This window comes from Rhinopithecus roxellana, chromosome 3 (assembly GCF_007565055.1).
Source record: "Rhinopithecus roxellana isolate Shanxi Qingling chromosome 3, ASM756505v1, whole genome shotgun sequence".
NCBI classification, from domain to species: Eukaryota; Metazoa; Chordata; class Mammalia; order Primates; family Cercopithecidae; genus Rhinopithecus; species Rhinopithecus roxellana.
Window position 1 is genome coordinate 63,063,212 of NC_044551.1, and position 19,333 is coordinate 63,082,544.

Genomic DNA, 19,333 nt, shown 5'->3' on the forward strand with positions numbered 1-19,333 from the left:
GAGACAGGGCTTCGCTCTGTTACACAGTGTGAAGTGCATGGGCATGATTACGGCTTACTGCAGCCTCTATCTCGGCTCACTGCAGTCGCTTTTCTCCTGGGCTCAAATGATCTTCCCACCTCAGCTTCCTAGGTAGCTGGGACTACAGCACATGCCACTATGCTCAGCTAATTAAAAAAATTTTTTTTTGTAGAGACTAAGTCTCACTGTATTGCCCAGGCTGGTTTTGAACTCCTTGACTCAAGTGATCCTCTTGCCTCGCCCTCCCAAAGTGTTGGGATTACAGGCATGAGCCACTGTGCCTGGCCTTTCAGTGTACTTCATAAGCAAAATGGGAGCTTTTGTTTGGATTTTACTGTTCCTAATTTTATTCTGAAACTCAGTTTTACTCCAGGCCATAAATAACGTATTAACTTTGTAATGCACAGTTGTATCCAATTCAGCAAAACAGTAGTTCATCATCAGGCTGTATTCACCCAGAGGTTAGGAAAACCAGGATTTGTCACACCTTTTAAAACAAATCTGTCTCATGTTATTTGCCAATGTGTAGTTTCAGCCTAAATTCTGACAGTGAAATTATATGGATTCGTATCTGTGAGATGAGATATCATCTTGATTTTCAAAAGGAGCCAAAGGGAGTTCCTCAGAGCTTACCTTTGCCTGGCTGAAGCTGAAAACTTTGTAACTTCATATTGCCGGTAATTTTCCCTTTGCCTTGAAAGAAGGCGAACTGAGGATTCATTTTACCAGTTCAATCACTAAAGCCAGTAAGTCCTAGTCAGTATTTGTGATTGTGTGGTCAGCTTTCTCGTCTGAGTTGGAAAGCACTGATACTTTGCTGTTCTTTACATCCACCGCTAGGTGGCTTCTTTACCCCCTAGGCCATTCATTCTTCACCTTCAAGGCAAAAATACCACCGATTTTCTTCACAATCTGTCTGCTTTCCTCTTCAGGCTTCCTCTAAATCTCTTTAAACACAAGATTTGTCTTAAATCCATTCCCTGTAAAGCTGGTTGAAGCAGCCTCAATTTGATGAGTTCTAAAATAACTGGCAGCTTTGAGAAAGCACATCTTGTAAAGTGTTAAAACCCCAGCTTCTCCAAGGCCTAAATTATGCTGCACAGCCACCTTTGCACCAGGAGCTTGCCTCTTTCCAGCTTCCTTTCTCAGCTGCTAGCAGAGTTCAGCACACTGAACCAGGTGTTTATTGGTTTATTATAAAGCATATTATAAGGGATACAGATGAAGAGATTCATAGAGTAAGGTCTGGAAGAGTCTTGAATGCAGGCACTTCTGTCCTGGAGGAGTTGGGGTGCACCGACCTCCCAGCACATGGTTGCATTCACCAACCATGAAGCTCCTGAAAATCTCAGCCTTTTATGTGCTTGTTTTTTCAGTAGCCCCAGAGAACATGGCCAGCTTTGCCTTTTTTTCCCTTTTTTTTTTTAGACAGTGTCTCGCTCTGACATCCAGTGTCATCCACTGGAGTACAGTGATGTGATCTCAGTTCACTGCATCCTCTGCCTCCCAGGTTCAAGCCATTCTCCTGCTTCAGCCTCCTGAGTAGCTTGGAATTATAGGCGTGTGCCACCATGCCCAGCCAATTTTTTTTTTAAGTAGATATGGAGTTTTGCTATGTTGGCCAGGCTCGTCTCGAACTTCCTTACTTCAAGTGGTCTGCCTACCTCAACCTCCCAAAGTGCTGGGATTATAGGTGTGAGCCACTGCGCCCAGTCTCTTTTCCCTTTCCTTTCCTTTTCTTTTTTTTTTTTTTTTTTTGAGACAGGGTCTTTGTTGCCCAGGCTGGAGTGCAGTGGTGTAACCATGGGTCACTGCAGCTATGGCCTCTTGGACTCAAGCAATCCTCCTGTCTCAGCCTCCTGGACCACAGGTGTGCGCTACCGTGCTTGACTAAATTTTTTATTTTTTGTAGATAAGAGATCTTACTATGTTGCCCAGGCTTGTCTCAAATTCCTGGGTTCAAGCAGTCCTTCTGCTTCAGCCTCTCAAAGTGCTGGCATTACAGGCATGAGACACTGCACGTAGCCCTATATATCTTTAAATTCACCTTACAATGAACTTATAATAGTTTAATGAGGCAGCTGGTCCAAGTCCACTGGTGTTTACAACTAAATGATCACAACTGATTACAGATTTCTTTCTTTTTTAATATTAAATTTTTTAAAAAACCACTGACCCATGTTCAGACAAACTTCTTCTTTTCGGGTTTTTTTTTTTTTTTTTTTTTTTTTGATACAGGGTCTCACTCTCTGTTGCCCAGGCTGGAGTGCAGTGGCCTGATTGTGGCTGCCTGCAGCTTCAACCTCCTGAGCTCAAGTGATCCTTCCATCTCAGCATCCCAAGTGCCTAAGTACAGGCACGTGTCACTATGCCCACCCAATTTTTGTATGTTTTTTGTAGAGATGGGGTTTTGCCATGTTGCCCAGGCTGGTCTCAAACTCCTGGGCTCAAGCAGTCTGCTGCCTCGGCCTCCCAGAGTGCAGGGATTGCAGGCTGAGCCACCATACCTGGCCCAGATAAATTTCTTTTACCCTACTCTACTTCCACTGCTTTACTTGACTAGCCTTAAAAACAAAAACAAACAGCTGGGTGTGGTGGCTCATGCCTGTAATCCTAGCACTTTGGGAGGCTGAGGCAGGCGGATCACCTGAGGTTGGGAGTTCGAGACCAGGCTGACCAATGTGGAGAAACCCTGTCTCTACTAAAAATACAAAATTAGCCAGGCGTGGTGGCACATGCCTGTAATCCCAGCTACTCGGGAGGCTGAGGCAGGAGAATCAGTTGAACCTTGGAGGTGGAGGTTGCGATGGCTGAAATCATGCTATTGGACTCCAGCCTGGGTAACGAGAGAGAAACTCTGTCTCAAAAACAAAAACAAACAAACAAACAAAAAAACCAGTTTTCCTTCTCTGTATATAGATATATATGAGTCTTTTGTCTTTTAAGGAAATTGAGTAGAAAAACTAGGTTTTAACATTTAACTATATATTTATCATTTTTGATGTTTTCATTTCTTCCTGTAGGTCTGAATGACAGGTCTACTGTTGAAAAATTTTCTGAGCTTTCATTTATCTGAATGTTTTTATTTCAACCTTATTTTTGAATGATATATTTTGCTGGTTTGACAGTTTTTTTTTTTTTTTTTTGGTCTTTTAAAGATGTCATTCTGTTGTCTCCTGGCTTTCAGTGTTGCTGATGTAAAGTCGACAGTAATCATATCGTTCTTGCCCTGTATATGATTAATTGTATTTCTCTGGCTGTTTTCAGGATTTCTTTCTTTTTTTTTTTTTTTTAGTATTCAGCTGTACGATGATGATATGCCTAGCTTCAGTTTTGAGTTTGCTGAGCTTCTTGCATCTTTCCCTGTATTTGGGAAATTTTAAATTACTTCTTTTAATAGTTTCTCTGTTTAATTCTCTCGTTCTGGAATTCCACCAACATAGTTTACCCCAGGTGACAGTCTGCAGGTTACCAAAGCTCTGACCACCTTTTTCCAATCTTTTTTCTTCCATTTCAGTGTTGATAGTTTCTATTGTCGTAGCATCAAGTTCACTGACCCTGTCTTTTATCTTTAGTCTGCTGTTAAGCCCATTTAGTGAATATTTTGTTTCTGATATTATATTTCTTATTTCTGTAATTTCCACCTGGTTTTGTTTTGTTTTGTTTTATTTTATTTTATTTTGTTTTATTTTATTTTATTTTATTTTATTTTTTGAGACGGAGTCTCGCTCTGTCGCCCAGGCTGGAGTGCAGTGGCCGGATCTCAGCTCACTGCGAGCTCTGCCTCCCGGATTTACACCATTCTCCTGCCTCAACCTCCTGAGTAGCTGGGACTACAGATGGCCACCACCATGCCCGGCTAATTTTTTTTTTATTTTTATGGAGATGGGGTTTCACCGTGTTAGCCAGGATGATCTTGATCTCCTGACCTTGTGATCCACCTGCCTCGGCCTCCCAAAGTGCTGGAATTACAGGCATGAGCCACCACACCTGGCCGCCTCCTGGTTATTTTTTATAGTTTCTATTCCTCTGCTGAGATTTCCCCATCTCTTCACTATACTTTCCTCTAAATCCTCAAACATCTGTATAATTAATGGATCCTTTAACTTTTTTGTCTGTTCATTCTAATACCTAGATCACATTGAGATCTGTTAATTTTTTCTTTTTTTTCTGAGTCTGCTTGCCAGGGAATGGGATCGTTCTCTTGTGACTTTTTCTTTTCTTTTCCTGACTATCACATTTTCCTATCTTTTCTCATGTCATGTGGGTTTTAAAAAACAATTAATTTTTTGGTCTCTGTCATGGGTTTGTTTGTTTGTTTGTTTGTTTGTTTTTGTTTGAGACAGAGTCTCGCTGTGTCACCCAATCTGGAGTACGGTGGCATGATCATGGCTCACTGTAACCTCCGCCACCCAGGTTCAAGCGATTCTCCTGCCTGAGCCTCCTGAGTAGCTGGGACTACAGGTGTGCACCACCATGACTGGCTAATTTTTTTTTTTTTTTTGAGACAGAGTCTCACTCTGTCGTCAGGCTGGTGTGCAGTGGCGCTATCTCAACTCACTGCAACCTCCGTCTCCTGGCTTCAGGTGATTCTTCTGCCTCAGCCTCCTGAGTAGCTGGGACTACAGGTACGTGCCACCATGCCCAGCTAATTTTTTTTTTTTTTTGTATTTTTAGTAGAGACAGGGTTTTACCATGTTGGCCAAGATGGTCTCAATCTCTTGACCTTGTGATCCACCCGCCTTGGCCTCCCAAAGTGCTGGGATTACAGGTGTGAGCCACCGTGCCCAGCTTAATTTTTATATTTTTAGTAGAGATGGGGTTTCATCATGTTGGCCAGGCTGGTCTCAAACTCCTGACCTCAAGTGATTCACCTACCTTGGCCTCCTAAAGTGCTGGGATTATAGGCGTGAACCATCGTGCCCAACCATTTTTTTTTTTTGAAATGGAATCTCGCTCTGTTGCCCAGGCTGGAGTTCATTAGCACGATCTCAGCTCACTGTAACATCTGCCTGCTGGGTTCAGGTGATTCTTCTGCCTCAGCCTCCCAAGTTGGGATTACAGGTGCACACCACCATGCCTGACTAATTTTTGTATTTTTAGCAGAGATGTAGTTTCACCATGTTGGCTAGGCTGGTCTTGAACTTCTGACCTCAAGTGATCCTTGACCTGACCTCAAGTGACCTCAGCCTCCCAAAGTGCCAGGATTATAAGGAGTGAACCACCATGCCCGGCTAGCCATGAGTTTTTTTTGAAATTGCATACTAGGCCGGGCGCGGTTGCCCATGCCTGTAATGTCAGCACTTTGGGAGGCCAAGGCAGTCGGATCACGAGGTCAGCAGATCGAGACCATCCTGGCTAACATGGAAACCCCGTCCCTACTAAAAATATAAAAATTAGCTGGGCGTGGTGGCGGGCGCCTGTAGTCCCAGCTACCTGGGAGGCTGAGGCAGGAGAAGGGCGTGAACCCGGGAGGTGGAGGTTGTAGTGACCCGAGATCGCGCCACTGCACTCCGGCCTGGGAGACAGAGCAAGACTCTGTCTCAAAAAAGAAAAAAAAAAAAAAAGGAAATTGCATACCAGACATTGTGAATGATGTGTTGTATAGTGTCTGGATTATGTTTTTTCTTTTGTTTTAAAGAGCACTGGGGCCAGGTGTGGTGGTTCACACCTCTAATCCCAATACTTTGGGAGGCTGAGATGAGAGGATTGCTTGAGCCCAGAAGTTCAAAACCAGACTGAGCAACATGGCAAGATTCCATCTCTACAAAAACAAAACAAAACAAAACGCCAGGCTTGGTGGCACACGCAATTCAGGAGGCTGAGGCAGGACGATTGCTTGACACTGGGAGGTCAAGGCTGCAGTGAGCTGTGATCACACCACTGCACTCCAGTCTGGAAGACAGCAAGACTCTGTTTCAATAAACAAAACAAAATAAAAAATAGTGTTGACTTTTGTTCTGGAAAGTCGTTAATTTACTGCCGACCTCTTTGTTCCTCTTAAGGCTTGGCTTAAAGCTTTGTTGAGGCAGATCTAGACTGGTCTTTAATCTAGGACATCCTTTCTCCAATGGGATTTCTCGTCTGATTTACAGAAAATAATTTGAGTTACTATTATATTATTTTCTTCTTTTTCCAGAACAGTCTCATGGTAGGCATGAGTTGCTATTTTCTAAGTTCTCTATGGATGGTTATGCTAATACTATACTGTAAATAGATAATGAGAGAAGGGAATGCATTGCATACAGTGGCTGCTTTAATGCATTAGTACTTAATTCTCATGCTACATCCCTGGTAGAGAAAGGCTACTCTAGAGTATTGTCTTTATCTCTAATGATGACCTTTCTGGTGTCTGAGGTGAATGTATTTGGGTGTTAGTGGGGTCTTTCCATTAGGATGCGCCTGAACTCTGTTGTTGTATGGTGTTTTGTGACTTTTAGCGTCTTCCTTCTGCCCTCATCCCTTTAGCAGCTGTTTTCTTTTAGGCCTTATATTCTGGACATATGCAACCCATACTTAGGCCAAGGTACCATGGGGTATTTCCACCCAGGCTTGTGAGGTGCCCCTCTACACAGTTCCTTTTTAGAACTATGCTCCTAAAGATTCCCTACTTCTGCAGCCGTGGTTGGATTGCTGTACCCTGTTTGGCCTTCACCTCCCTTTCCTTGGTTGGGAAATTGAGCCCGGGCAGAGAGCCAAGGTAAACATGGGCACATCTTGTCTGTTTTTCTTCTCTCCATGATTGTAGTCTTGCTCTGCCTATTGTCCTTTGCTTGAAAATAATTGATGCATATATTTTGTCAGTGTTAAAAGTCATTTGTGGTGGAGTTGGATATGGAGGACCTATCCATAATGAGTTACTTTGTCAGGGCCAGTAGTGGAAGTTATGGGATTTATTTTGTGATCATGGAATTTGACCTGTTACTGGTTCTTACCTATGAAATCAGTGACTAGTTTCAATACATTCTTTGAGAAAGTTTTAAATTGTTCTGAATTATATTACCAATTAAGTAAAATATGAGGTAGCACTGTTTTAGAATTAAATGCCTGAAACCTATTGATGTTTCTTTTAGGACATTTAATTTAATGTTTATAGCCAGTCACTTTTTGTGGAGGTAACATTTGTTAACTTTTGAGGAAATGTTTAAATAACAGTATGATCTTTTAAGGTAGAAATAAGATTATCTTTGAAAACTTCTGTATTGGTAATAAGTTTTGTGAAGAAAAATAAAGAAAAGAATGGGAAAGAAGGGCAACCTGTACATTAAAAGATGTTAATGTCATATCAGGTTTTTAAAATGTGGGTAAGGCTAAACTATAGCATCTAAGACTACACACTTGGGTCATAAACAATAAGGAAATACAAGAAAGTGATTGCTTTACAAGTCATATTAGTGGTTAAGTTCTTTTGAAGGGAGAAAGAGGGCATGAAGTACTTCCTTTGTTTTAAGTGATATTCTCTCTCTCTTTTTTTTTTCGATAAAAAACTTTATTTTTTGCTTTTAGTAAAAACTTGTAGATCACTGACGTATAGATGGGAAACATTGGCTGTTTCCTCTCCTATGATGTGTGTATGATCAGACATCTTCAGACACAAACTTATGCCCTCAGTCTTCCTAATGACCTTAGGATGGATTGAGCCTTAAGCCTTAAACATCTCCCTCTTAATGGTAGTAATCTGGTAGTAAACTGAGGACAGGGATTTTTGGGGCTGAGAAAAATGTGATAAAATGTGCCTTAATATATAGAAGGTTGTCAAGATAAACTTGGCCTGCTTCAAAATTTCACTTGTTTCTCTATAGTCTTCTCTCCATGCCACTTGAAATATATTAGAACGATGATGTCAGAGGCTTAACCTGATACGAATACTTAATTTTTTAAAAGTTAATACCAGTTACCTTAATCATAGGTTTGATCTGCTTCCGTGTATGTTGACTTTATGTTTTTCTGTCCTTTGTAAATCCAGCTTTCATTGCCGATTAATGCTATTGGTAATAAGAATCAAGAAGCTCAGTAAAAATCTTTCATCCTTATTTTTAAAAAGCCAAAGATTTAAGTAACTTGCCTGTTGGTAAAGACATATTAAGTAGAGAATAGTATGTTATTCCTAAGAGTTTTGTTTTAATGCTTACTGCATTTAAAAAAAAAAAAGCTTGTTTTATGGGAGAAAATTACTATAGGATTTTTTGTTGTTGTTAACAGAATAAATTTAAACGTGAAGAGAAGACAAATGGATGGAGAATAGACAAAGCATTCCGTAAGTATTAAGACCTCTTTTACAAAGTATTACTTGGAGAGGCTAAAAAATGACCAGTCTTTTGTCTTTGGCTCCAGTGTGTTTTAGATTTGTTTTGTTCCTGTATTGGCATAAGAGGAAGAAGTCTGAAATTTTTCTGTTTAGCAGTATGGGTCTGGTACTTGCTACAAATATATAGGCAGGAGATTATCCAGAGTATCTAGGTGCAGGTAAACAGTTCTAAGTCCAAGAAGTTATGGAGGGATTGATGCTACCACTTCTAAGTGTTATTTATTCTGAAGGAACTGTATTGGAGGAGATAATTGTTTCTGGAAGACAGTACTATTAGTTATATAGATGGTTCTTTCTAGTTCTGAATGACTAATCAGTCGTTCAGTCTATAACACTGACCACCTACTATATGGTAGTCATTGTTCTAGGTATTGAGTATGTAATGGTGGAAGATATATGGCAGATGAGAATCCTGCATTTAGAGCCTTAAGTCTAATTGGATGGGGGAAGAAAGATAGTGGATAAGCATAATTTTAGGCAGTGATTCATTTCCAAAAAGAAGATAAGAGAGAGGGTGGCTGTTCAGATCTCTTTTTTCCTAATGATCATTGGATCATTAGGGAAGTTCTGTCTGAAGAGATGTACTAGCATTTGAATTTAGATCTCGTCTGAAGGAATGATAGGTATCTTTCAATTTCTAACTAAAATCCTCATTAAAATTAACATTTTTCTTTAAGTCTAGACAAAGACATCTAAGGATCTATAAAGAAAAATAAATTTACTGTTTAAAATAGTTCTTGTAGTAATTTTTTATTGGAAGATAGGTCTTTTTCTTTTTCACCACACCGGTGGACAGGAATATATTTTTTGTGGATTTATAATTATCAGTATTTTATTATTAATGAATATATTCAATGTCCATTTAGTCATAAGATTAGCCATAGTGCTAATTTTAGAAAAAAAAAGTCCAAATTTAGAGAGTACTTACATTATGTAGCATGTACATTTATTTTATGAGTAGACAGTAAGGTAGGTGGGTAGATCCTACACCCAGTGTTTTATCGGGTCTTTAGGGAAACTGCTTTGAGGAATGGCTCTTAGAAGGTCTGGAATATTGTGTTCCTCGGCCCATTCCGTGTTAGAGAAGTGGTCCTGAAACTTTTCATTAAGTTTAACACATTATAGTCAGAAAATAATTCATAAATCTATAAACAGTCTATTTGGAGTGTGAAGCCTTTTATAGACCATTATAATAGATATCTTTAAAATTTATTGATCTTAAACACGATATAGTGTTGTATGCCTATAGTCCCAGCTACTCTCAGGGGTCGCTGAGGCAGGAGGATCCTTTCAGCCCAAGAATTCGAGGCCAGCCTGGGCAACACAGCAAGATCCTATCTCAAAACTAAAAACAACTCATTGATTTGGGGGCTTTCTGTTGGATTTTTTTTTTTTTTTTTTTTAGTTAAAACCTATGTAGGTTTTTTAAGAGAACTTACGTTTTGAATTTCTCTGAGAACCATGTGGAGATCCTTTACGATTCTTTGAGTCTATGTCTTTCAGAATCGTTGGGGAGAGTCTCAACAAATTAAGTCTGGGTCAACAGTGAAATAGGGCCTTCAGGAATCCCAGATTTGGATTTAGTTTCCTGAAATACTTTTTATTTTAGTATATACTTTCTTTTCTGAGGCTGTCTTGTAATCAAACCAGTCTTCGGCTTATGTGCATAGAGCACCATTTTCTCTACATTTACTGTAAGATTAGATGTAAAGTTCAAGCAAGGATTTGCCTCCTGGCCTGGATTCATTCTTGGAGTGTTCATTGATTACTTTCAGATATAATGCTGTTGATAGGTATTTAGTGGGTATGTTCCTGATTAAATTCATTTACTTCCCACTTTGCTGATTCTTATAAGAGTAAATGGTGAAATGGTTGTGATAAAGGTAGGGCATATGGTGGTGAATAGGCATTTCAAGGATTTCTCAGTCCATAAAAAAATTGATTTATATTTACACACATTTCAAAGTGTAGTTCGAGTTTTGACAAAGAATATGCCTGTGTAACCACTATCCCAAACAATAGAGGAAATGTTTTCATCACTTCACAAGGCCTGTTATGTCCCTTTTTAGACAATCAAATGCTGTCCTCCTGGCCCATGGCCACCATTATTTTCATTTTATTCACCATAGATAGCTTAGTGTGTTCTAGAATATCTTATACATGGTATCATACAGTATGTACCCTAGTATCTGTTTTCTTCCACTCAGTATGTTTTTGAGATTGCCTCATATTATTGCATGTATCAGTAGTTTGTTCCTTTTGTTTTGTTTAAAACTAGTTTATTTGTAATAAACAAATTATTACAAATTTGTAGTAAACAAATTATTATTTGTAATAAACTAGTTTATTCCTTTTGTTGCTGAGTGGTGTTCTGATGTGAATTTTATCTATTTCTCTGCTAAGACAAAGCTATTTTATTGCTGAGTGGTGTTCTGTTGTGTACTTGTTTATCTGTTCTCCTGCTGATAGACAAACCCATTTGCTTTTGATGTTATGATACTTTAAAAGCTAGAAGTAGTTTTGAAAAATAAAAACTTGAAAGTTCTTTTCTTTTTTTTTAAACAGAGGAAAAGCGCCCTTTTGACTTCGATTTTTTTGCTCATTTGCTTCAGAAAGTTCTTGCTGAAGAAGAGAAAAGAAAACAAAAATCTGTTAAAAATCACAGTTTAAAGGAGAAGAAATCTACCAAACCACGGAAAAATGTAAAAGGTATTGATTTTAAAGGAAAGTGTGCTAGTTTACTTAGTAGTAATAAACTTGTAATGTTGTCCCTCAGGCCTTTGAGAGTTCATGTGTAGCTCAGGTAGTTAAGATCATCAAAGCATCCAGTTGGAGGGAGTATATCTTTTTTAATCAACTAATTATCTGGTCCAAAACAATAGCTTTCTTTTAAAATTTTTAACTGGCATGATTGGGTTATTTGATATCTTTCTAGCATAGAGGATAGTTGTTGCCAGTCAAAGAGCATCAGAATTTGGAGTGTTGTATTTCATGTTTGGTTATTTATTATCATTTTCCTCTGTAAAACAAATCTGGTATAAAATTCTAGTATTAAAAAAATGGAACTCTAATCTTTTGGGGTTGTGACTAGACTGTACTGTTTGAGCATAACATTTCTGAAGGCTAATGTTGACTTGTAAAAGGTAGACATTGTGTATATGTAGGTATTTTTATTTTTAGGCTTATGTTTTCTTAACTATTTGAACTCTGATCTATGAGGACAATGTTTAGCTGTAATCACATAAAGGAGATGCTTAGAACTATAGAGAACCTTATATGTTAGCGTTTACATTTTAGCCCCTTTTGTATTGGTTTTAATCACCAAGAAACAGCCCCAGCGATCGTAAGACACTTTTTCCTAAGGACTCACAGTGTGAGTAGTGGCAGAGGCAGAACTGAAACGTAGGATTGTGAGAGCCTGTGTTGGGGATCCCCACGACCACCACCGGGGTTTGATTATTCACCAAGAAGACTAAGGATTCAGCATCCTTTGCCTGGAACATACCAAAATTTCAGATATTCAAAAGGAAAGCAGTTTAGCATAAACCACATTATACAGCTAAGGCACAGTGAACCACCCTTATCAGTTAGGGTGGTAGGAACCGTTCCCAGAACCAAATTCTGAGACATGGCCCAAGGGCCAACCTTGTAAGGAAGATTTTTCAGAGGATAGCAGTCAAGCCTGCTAAATTAACTCTTTTCTGTTCAAAGCCAGGCTAGAATTTCTTCTTCTGGAGCACATCTTTTAAAAAGTAGTATTGAAAACTGCAAATACCTTTATTCTCAGTAATCTTTTTTTTTTTTTTTTTTTTTTACTTATACATAATCCTAGAAGATTAAAATATATATCTTTTTTTTTTTTTGAGATAGGGTCTCACTTTGTCACCCAGGCTGGAGTGCAGTGGCCCGATCTTGGCTCACTGAATTCTTTACTGCTTGAGTTCAAATAGTTCTTTCACCTCAGCCTCCTGAATTGCTGGGATTACAGACATGTACCACCATGCCTGGCTAATTTTTGTAGTTTTTCGTAGAGATAGGGTTTTACCATATTGGCCAGACTGGTCTTAAACTCCTGACCTCAAATGATCTGCCCACCTTGGCCTCCCAAAGTACTGGGATTGCAGGTGTGAGCCACCACGCCCAACCAGAACTGTTTTTTTGAGATGGAGTTTTGCTCTTGTTGCCCAGGCTGGAGTGCCTTGGCGCCATCTCAGCTCAATGCAGCCTCCACCTCTCCAATTCAAGCGATTCTCCTGCCTCAGCCTCCTGAGCAGCTGGGATTACAGGCATGTGCCACCATACCCAGCTAATTTTTGTATTTTTAGTAGAGATGGGGTTTCACCATGTTGGCCAGGTTGGTCTCGAACTTCTGACCTCAGATGATCTGCCCATCTCAGCCTCCCAAAGTACTGGGATTACAGGTGTGAGCCACCGCACCCGGCCTGTACTAAATGCATTTTCAATTTACAGTATACTCAACTTACAATGGGTTTATTGGGATGAAAGCCAGTGTAAGTCAAAGAGCATCTCTATATGTAATTGTTTTTGTTTAATAAAAATGAGATAAAAAAAAAAGATTTTATGTGTATCTTGTTCTGCTTGATTTTTTTAATGCAACAGTATGCTTTGAAATTTTCACATGACTGCATATAAACTTACCTCATTATTATTATTGGCTCCATGGATTTTTATATATTATTTAGTCATTTCTCACTGGACATTTTAGGTTGTCTTTAGGTTTTTTGTTCATGCAAATAAATACTACAGAGGACATCTTTGAGTCTCTTTTCCACCTTCACAAATTTTTCTTTAGGTTGTTTGCATATTTATAGTCGTTTCTCTTGTTTTCAGTCAAAAAAGTTGCCTGTGAAGGAGTGAATGATGATCCAGATGAGTCTATGAGTTCTAGAATTTCAGACACAGAAAGATCTCAGAAGGATGCTCAGACAGTTGACGAAGAGTCTCTGACCTTATCAGGGAAGGATGCAGAACAGGTTGCATTAGAAGTAGACCTAAATCAAGAGAAAAGAAGAAGGAAGAAGCAAGATGGAGCTAATGAACTGGAAGTAAACAATCTTTTAGAAAATGCCACTGTTCAGGCGGGTCCTTCTAAAGGAGAAAAACACAAGAGTAAGTTTCTTACGTATTTAAAAAGCCTCTATATTACTTGAGAAGGCATGTACAGCAATATGGTATGTGACTTAATTTTCTGTCTAGATAGCAATTAATGATGCTTATTAATTGGTTCTGTACTCATGGTACTGTGCTAACTCTGTTTATTTTTAATTAAAGAAAAAAGTTTATTGTAAAAAGAAAATTAAACAAATTAAAGTGGGGAGATTGTTCTCTAAAGTTTGTTTCTAAGTTGTGTCATCTCCTGTGCATTCCCATTAACTGATTAGAAATCACATGTGTATATAGTTAGAAGTATGTTGCTTATATCTGTTAATAAAGCACAGGTTTTCATGTTGTACCTCTACAGAGCACCTCTGTGAACCCACAAGGGGTTAATTCCTATAAAAGAACTGGAGGAATATGTGTTCCTTCCATTTTTCTTTTTTACTCTTTGAATGCAAACATACTGCCACTTAAGAGTTGGTTGGGGATGAGGGCTAAGAGTTTGAGGGGGAGTCTTGGTCCCTTTCCTTAAGAATTCATATGTACATTATTTAAAGCCGATAACCAAGGAAAAGGTAGGAGCAGACCAGAACAACCTTTCTATAAAATTTATGTTTTCTGTACTTCAGATTTACTAATCTGATTTTAATATAAGAGTCCTGGTAGCTAACATAGTATGCTTTGTAGGCATCGCAATATTATACTCTTTTTTGGCTTATCATTAGAGTCATTACGTATAATGCAGAACAACTTAATGATTCACAACCAGATTTTAGAAATCAAACAGACCTTGCTTTAAATTCCAGCTTTTTTATTTGCTTAAGTGTTGCATTGGGCAAGTTACTTAAGATCTCTGAACTCAGGGGGTTCTCCATGAGGTTAATATTAATATCTTTTAATAGGTTTGTTTCAAGTATTAAATGAGATAATGCATTTGATGGACTTAAGGGTTCCGGCCACTTAATAAGTACTTAATAAATGATAGCTATTTGTTACTAATTGGTATACTTCTGAAGGAGCAAAAGAATAGTTAAGTCAACTTTTAGTTTCCTTACTTGACATATAAAATAAGCCACTTTAAATACTTAGAATTTAAGATAAAAGATGCTATAAACTGCCCAAGAAGCTTGGGCTGATCCTCATCTATGTTAAGTTTTTATTGTGGTCTAAAAATAAGATGTGTGCCTTGCAATTAGAAATTTGAATGTTGAATGGATTAAGGTTTTGTAGGAAAAGATAGTGTTATAGGTAAATTCCTTTGTGCTTTAAAAAATATGTTTTTGCTGTCATTTTTTAGAATAACATGCATTTTGTATTTGTAGATAAATGTCAGGCTATAAGGCCCGAGGTAAAGGAAGGTGAATGCAGTAAGGAGCAGATGCTTTCCTGCACACAAAACGTAGATGGCATTGTGGGTTTTGCCTCCAGTGAAAAAGTTGAGAAAAGAACTGACCCCATCCTTTCATTAAGGTATTTTCTGTGTCTTTTCTGGTTTTACCCACATCTGTTGATTACTGAGAAAGGAGTGTTGAAGTCTCCATCTGTAATTGTGGATTTGCCTGTTTCTTTTTTTCAGTTCTATTTGTTTTTGCTCCATATATTTTAAAGCTCTGTTGTTAGGTGTGTACATATCTAGGATTGTTTTGTCTTTTTGGTGAAATTATCTTTATCATTGTGTACGATCCTTCTGGTATTGCTCTTTTTTTCTGATGTTTACTTTGCCATTGTAGCTTTCTTTTGGTTGGTGTTTACATGGGTTTATCATTTTCTATAATGATTTTCTTTGTCTTTGGTTTTCATTAGTTTGAATATGATGTGTCCTGCTCTGTGTGTTTTAAAATTTTAATTTGTAATATAAAAACATGAGATTTACCCTCTTAACAGATTTTTTGTGTGTACTATACAGTATTGTTAACTATAAGCACAGTGTTGTATTGCCGATCTCTGGAATTTTTTTTTACCTTGCGTAACTGTACCTCTGTACCTATTGAACAGCAACTCCCATTTCCTCCGCCTCCCAGCCCTTGGCAATCATGATTCTTTCTTTTTCTTTTTTGTTTTGTTTGTTTTGTTTTGTTTTTGAGATGGGGTCGGTTTCTGTCACCCAGGCTGGAGTGCAGTGGCACGATCTCAGCTCCCTGCAACTTCCACCTCTCAGGCTCAAGCAATCCTCCCATCTCAGCCTCCCAAGAAGCTGGGACCACAGGCATGTACCACTACACCTGGCTAATTTCTTGTATTTTTGTTAGAGATGGAGTTTCACCATTTTGCTCAGGCTGGTCTTGAACTGAGCTCAGGTGATCCATCCTGCCCTGGCCTCCCAAAGTGCTGGGATTACAGGTGTGAGTCACAGCGCCCAGCCTCATGCAGTATTTTTCCTTCTGTGGCTGGCTTATTTCACTTAATGTAGCATATGAGAAGATTGCCTTTTTTATGACCGAATAATATTCCAGTACATGTATCGGCCACATTTTCTTCATCCATTCATTGGTTGATGGACATTTAGGTTGTTTTTGTCTGTTGGTGTCACTGAACATGGGAGCGCAAATATCTCTTTGAGGTCCTGATTTCAGTTCTTGTGGATGAATACCCGGAAGTAGGGTTGCTAGATCATATGGTAGTTCTACTTTTAATTTTTTGAGGACCCTTCATACTGTTTCCAATAGTGGGTGCACCATTTTACATAACCACCAACAATGTACAAGGGTTCCAGTTTTTTTCACATCTTCTTCGATACTTGTTATCTTTCATTTTATTAATAATGTCCTTCTGAACAGGTAGAAGTTGGTTTCTTATGGTTGTTTTGATTTGCATTTCCTGGATAATTATTGAGTTGAGCATCTTTCATAGCTGTTAGCCATTTGTGTATTTTCTTTGGAGACATGTCTATTCAGGTCCTGTGCCCAATTTTTTAATTAGGTTATTTTCTTTTTTGCTGTTGAGTTTTGAGAATTATTTATGTAGTTTGAATTTTAGCCCCTTATCAGAAATATGATTTACACATTTTCTCCCATTCCATAGTTTGCCTTTTCACTCTGCTGTTTCCTTTGGTGTACAGAAGGTTTTTAGTTCAATGTAGTCCCATTTGTCTAATTTTGCTTTTGTTGCCTATACTTTTGGTGTCATATCTAAGAAACTATTGCCAAAAACAAACTTAAAGCTGTTTACTGTTTTTAAGCATACAATTTAGTGGCATTAATTACATTTACATTGTTGTGCAGCCATCAGCACTGTTTCTAAAGCTGTTTTATCACTGCAAACAGAAAACCTGTACCCATTATGCAGTAATTCCTCATTCTCCCCTCCCTGCAACCACTGATAATCTCTAATCTGCTTTTTGTTTCCCATCCATATACTAATCAGGACCAGACTTGCTTAGTTTGAGATCATATTAGGCCCATTGAGAGTGGTAAGGTTGTAGACAACTTTCTGTTTCTATGTCTAATCTAGATATTTCACATAAGTGGAATCATATGTTATTTCTCATAGTTGTTTGTTCCTAGGTGACAGATATCTAAAGTGTGACTTCAGAGATACACCTAGTTTCGTAAACTACACAAAACTACTCATGACTTTTCCTAATTTTTAAAATAATTTTAAAATATTGTAACAGGGTCTTACTCTATTGCTCCGGGTAGAGTGTAGTAGCGTGATCATAGCTCACCACAACCTTGAACTCTTGGGCTCAAATGATTCTATCACCTCAGCCTCTCGAGTAGCTGGGACTACAGTCATGGGACATCATGCCTGGCTAATTTTAAAGACATTTTTTAGTGGAGATGTTTTCCAGGCTAGTCTCAAACTCCTGGGCTCAAGCAATCCTCGTACCTCAGTATGAGCCACTGTGGCCCTAACTTTTTCTAATTTAGGGGAAAAACAACCTTGTAATGATCATTAAAGTCCCAGTTGGTTTTGGAAAACAAAGAGTTGATTCTAAAATTGTCGTGTACACAAGAGCAAAGACTCAAGAATGGTAACGACAGGTTTAGAAAGCGCCAGCTTTGGAGAGGGACTGTCCTAGACTAATTTTCAAGCTAGAGTAACTAAAGCAGCACGATATTGGTACAGGGTTAGATGAATTGACTCAGTGGAACTGAATATAGAGTTTAGGAAGAGACATTTAGGAATCTGTCATATGGCAGAGGTAGCTTTAGAAATTAGCGCGCAAGCCGGGCGCGGTGGCTCAAGCCTGTAATCCCAGCACTTTGGGAGGCCAAGACGGGCGGATCACGAGGTCAGGAGATCGAGACCATCCTGGCTAACACGGTGAAACCCCGTCTCTACTAAAAAATACAAAAAAATTAGCCGGGCATGGTGGCGGGCACCTGTAGTCCCAGCTGCTCGGGAGGCTGAGGCAGGAGAATGGCGTGAACCTGGGAGGTGGAGCTTGCAGTGAGCCGAGATCCGGCCACTGCACTCCAGCCTGGGCGACAGAGCAAGACTCCGTCTCAAAAAAAAAAAAAAAGAAAAAGAAATTAGTGGGCAAAGATTGAACTAACTGTTCATCAGATTGACCTCAGATTTGAAAACCATAATATTTAATCCTCGTGTTACCATATCCGCTAACTTCCTGACAGATTGAAGACTACATGTATAAAACAAATCTTTACAACTTTTAGAAGAAATGTAGAAAAATATCTTTGTAATGTCAAGGCCTGAGGTAAGACATTTCTATTAAAACATAGAAAACACAGACTTTAAAAGATAAGATTGATAAGTTTGATGGTAGTAAAATTAAATACTTCTGTTAACAATCCTCCATAAAGAAAATAAAAGGCAAGTTATTGATCGGGAGATTTTATATGTAATATCTAGACAATAAAAATATATAGAGAACTCTTGCTGATAAGTCAGGAAAAGATGAACACCTAGTAGAAAAAATGAGCGAGAAAAAAGAAAAAAAAAAAGGTATGGCTAAATGTGAATATGTGTTGAAATGGTCAGTGCATGACTGTGAGTTTTATTATTGTTAGTTGGAATTTATTTTGTGACCGAGTCTTGCTCTATCGCCCAGGCTGGAGTGCAGTGGTGCAATCTCAGCTCACTGCCGCCTCGACTTCCTGGGCTTAAGCAGTCCTCTCACCTCAGCCTTCTGAGTAGCTGGGACTATAGGCACGTTCTATAACACCTGGCTGCTAATTGAAATATTTTTTAATATAGTAGTTCTCACTTTGCATAGGACTATGTTAACTGCAACTTGAGCTTATTGGAGCTGTGTCTTTGCTTTATATGACTTTTGGTTACACAGTACCCTGCACAGCAAGGATTGCCTATATAAATTTTAATGAAAGCTAATTCCTAAATGTTACTATTATTTTATGCATGTTTGATTTGTGAACCACATTTAATAATTTCTCATTTTGAAGCCTTTTTTTTTTTTTTTTTGAGACAGAGCTTGGCTCTGTCGCCCAGGCTGGAGTGCAGTGGTGTGATCACCTCCTGGGTTCAAGTGATTCTTTTGCCTCAGCCTCCTAAGTAGGTGGATTATAGGCCTGCACCACCATGCCCAGCTAGGTTTTGTATTTTTATTAGAGACGGAGTTTAACCATGTTGGCCAAGATGGTCTCAAACTCCTGGCCTCAAGTGATCAACCCACCCCGGCCTCCCAAAGTGCTGGGATTACAGACATGAGCCACTTTGTCCGGCCTTCGTTTTGAAATTTCTTGAGCATGTTCCTAAACATGTAAATTTGTGGCTGCTGCTTTCTCTGGAGGTACAGTTTTTGTAACATGGTGCAAGATGGATCATAGAAAAGCTAATATAGCAGTTTGTGGCCAGGCGCGGTGGCTCAAGCCTGTAATCCCAGCACTTTGGGAGGCCAAGACGGGCGGATCACGAGGTCAGGAGATCGAGACCATCCTGGCTAATACGGTGAAACCCTGTCTC

The 19,333-nt window shown here is 38.9% G+C and overlaps 1 protein-coding gene and 1 pseudogene across 8 annotated transcripts in view; one reads left to right on the forward strand and one right to left on the reverse strand.

Annotated features, from left to right (window-relative positions):
* Window positions 1-19,333, forward strand: part of BDP1 (B double prime 1, subunit of RNA polymerase III transcription initiation factor IIIB) — a 118,024-nt gene that overhangs the window by 20,913 nt on the left and 77,778 nt on the right. For all 8 annotated transcript variants that reach the window (XR_004056349.1, XR_004056350.1, XM_010380258.2 and 5 more), the window contains 4 exons: window positions 8,224-8,278; window positions 10,895-11,038; window positions 13,181-13,459; window positions 14,770-14,917. Coding sequence is in view for 6 of the 8 variants with exons in the window: in XM_010380258.2 (XP_010378560.2) it covers window positions 8,224-8,278; window positions 10,895-11,038; window positions 13,181-13,459; window positions 14,770-14,917 (626 nt within the window). In the remaining 2 variants the exon portion in view is untranslated. The remainder of the gene's footprint in view (window positions 1-8,223; window positions 8,279-10,894; window positions 11,039-13,180; window positions 13,460-14,769; window positions 14,918-19,333) is intronic.
* LOC104675653 lies at window positions 644-7,606 on the reverse strand (annotated as a pseudogene).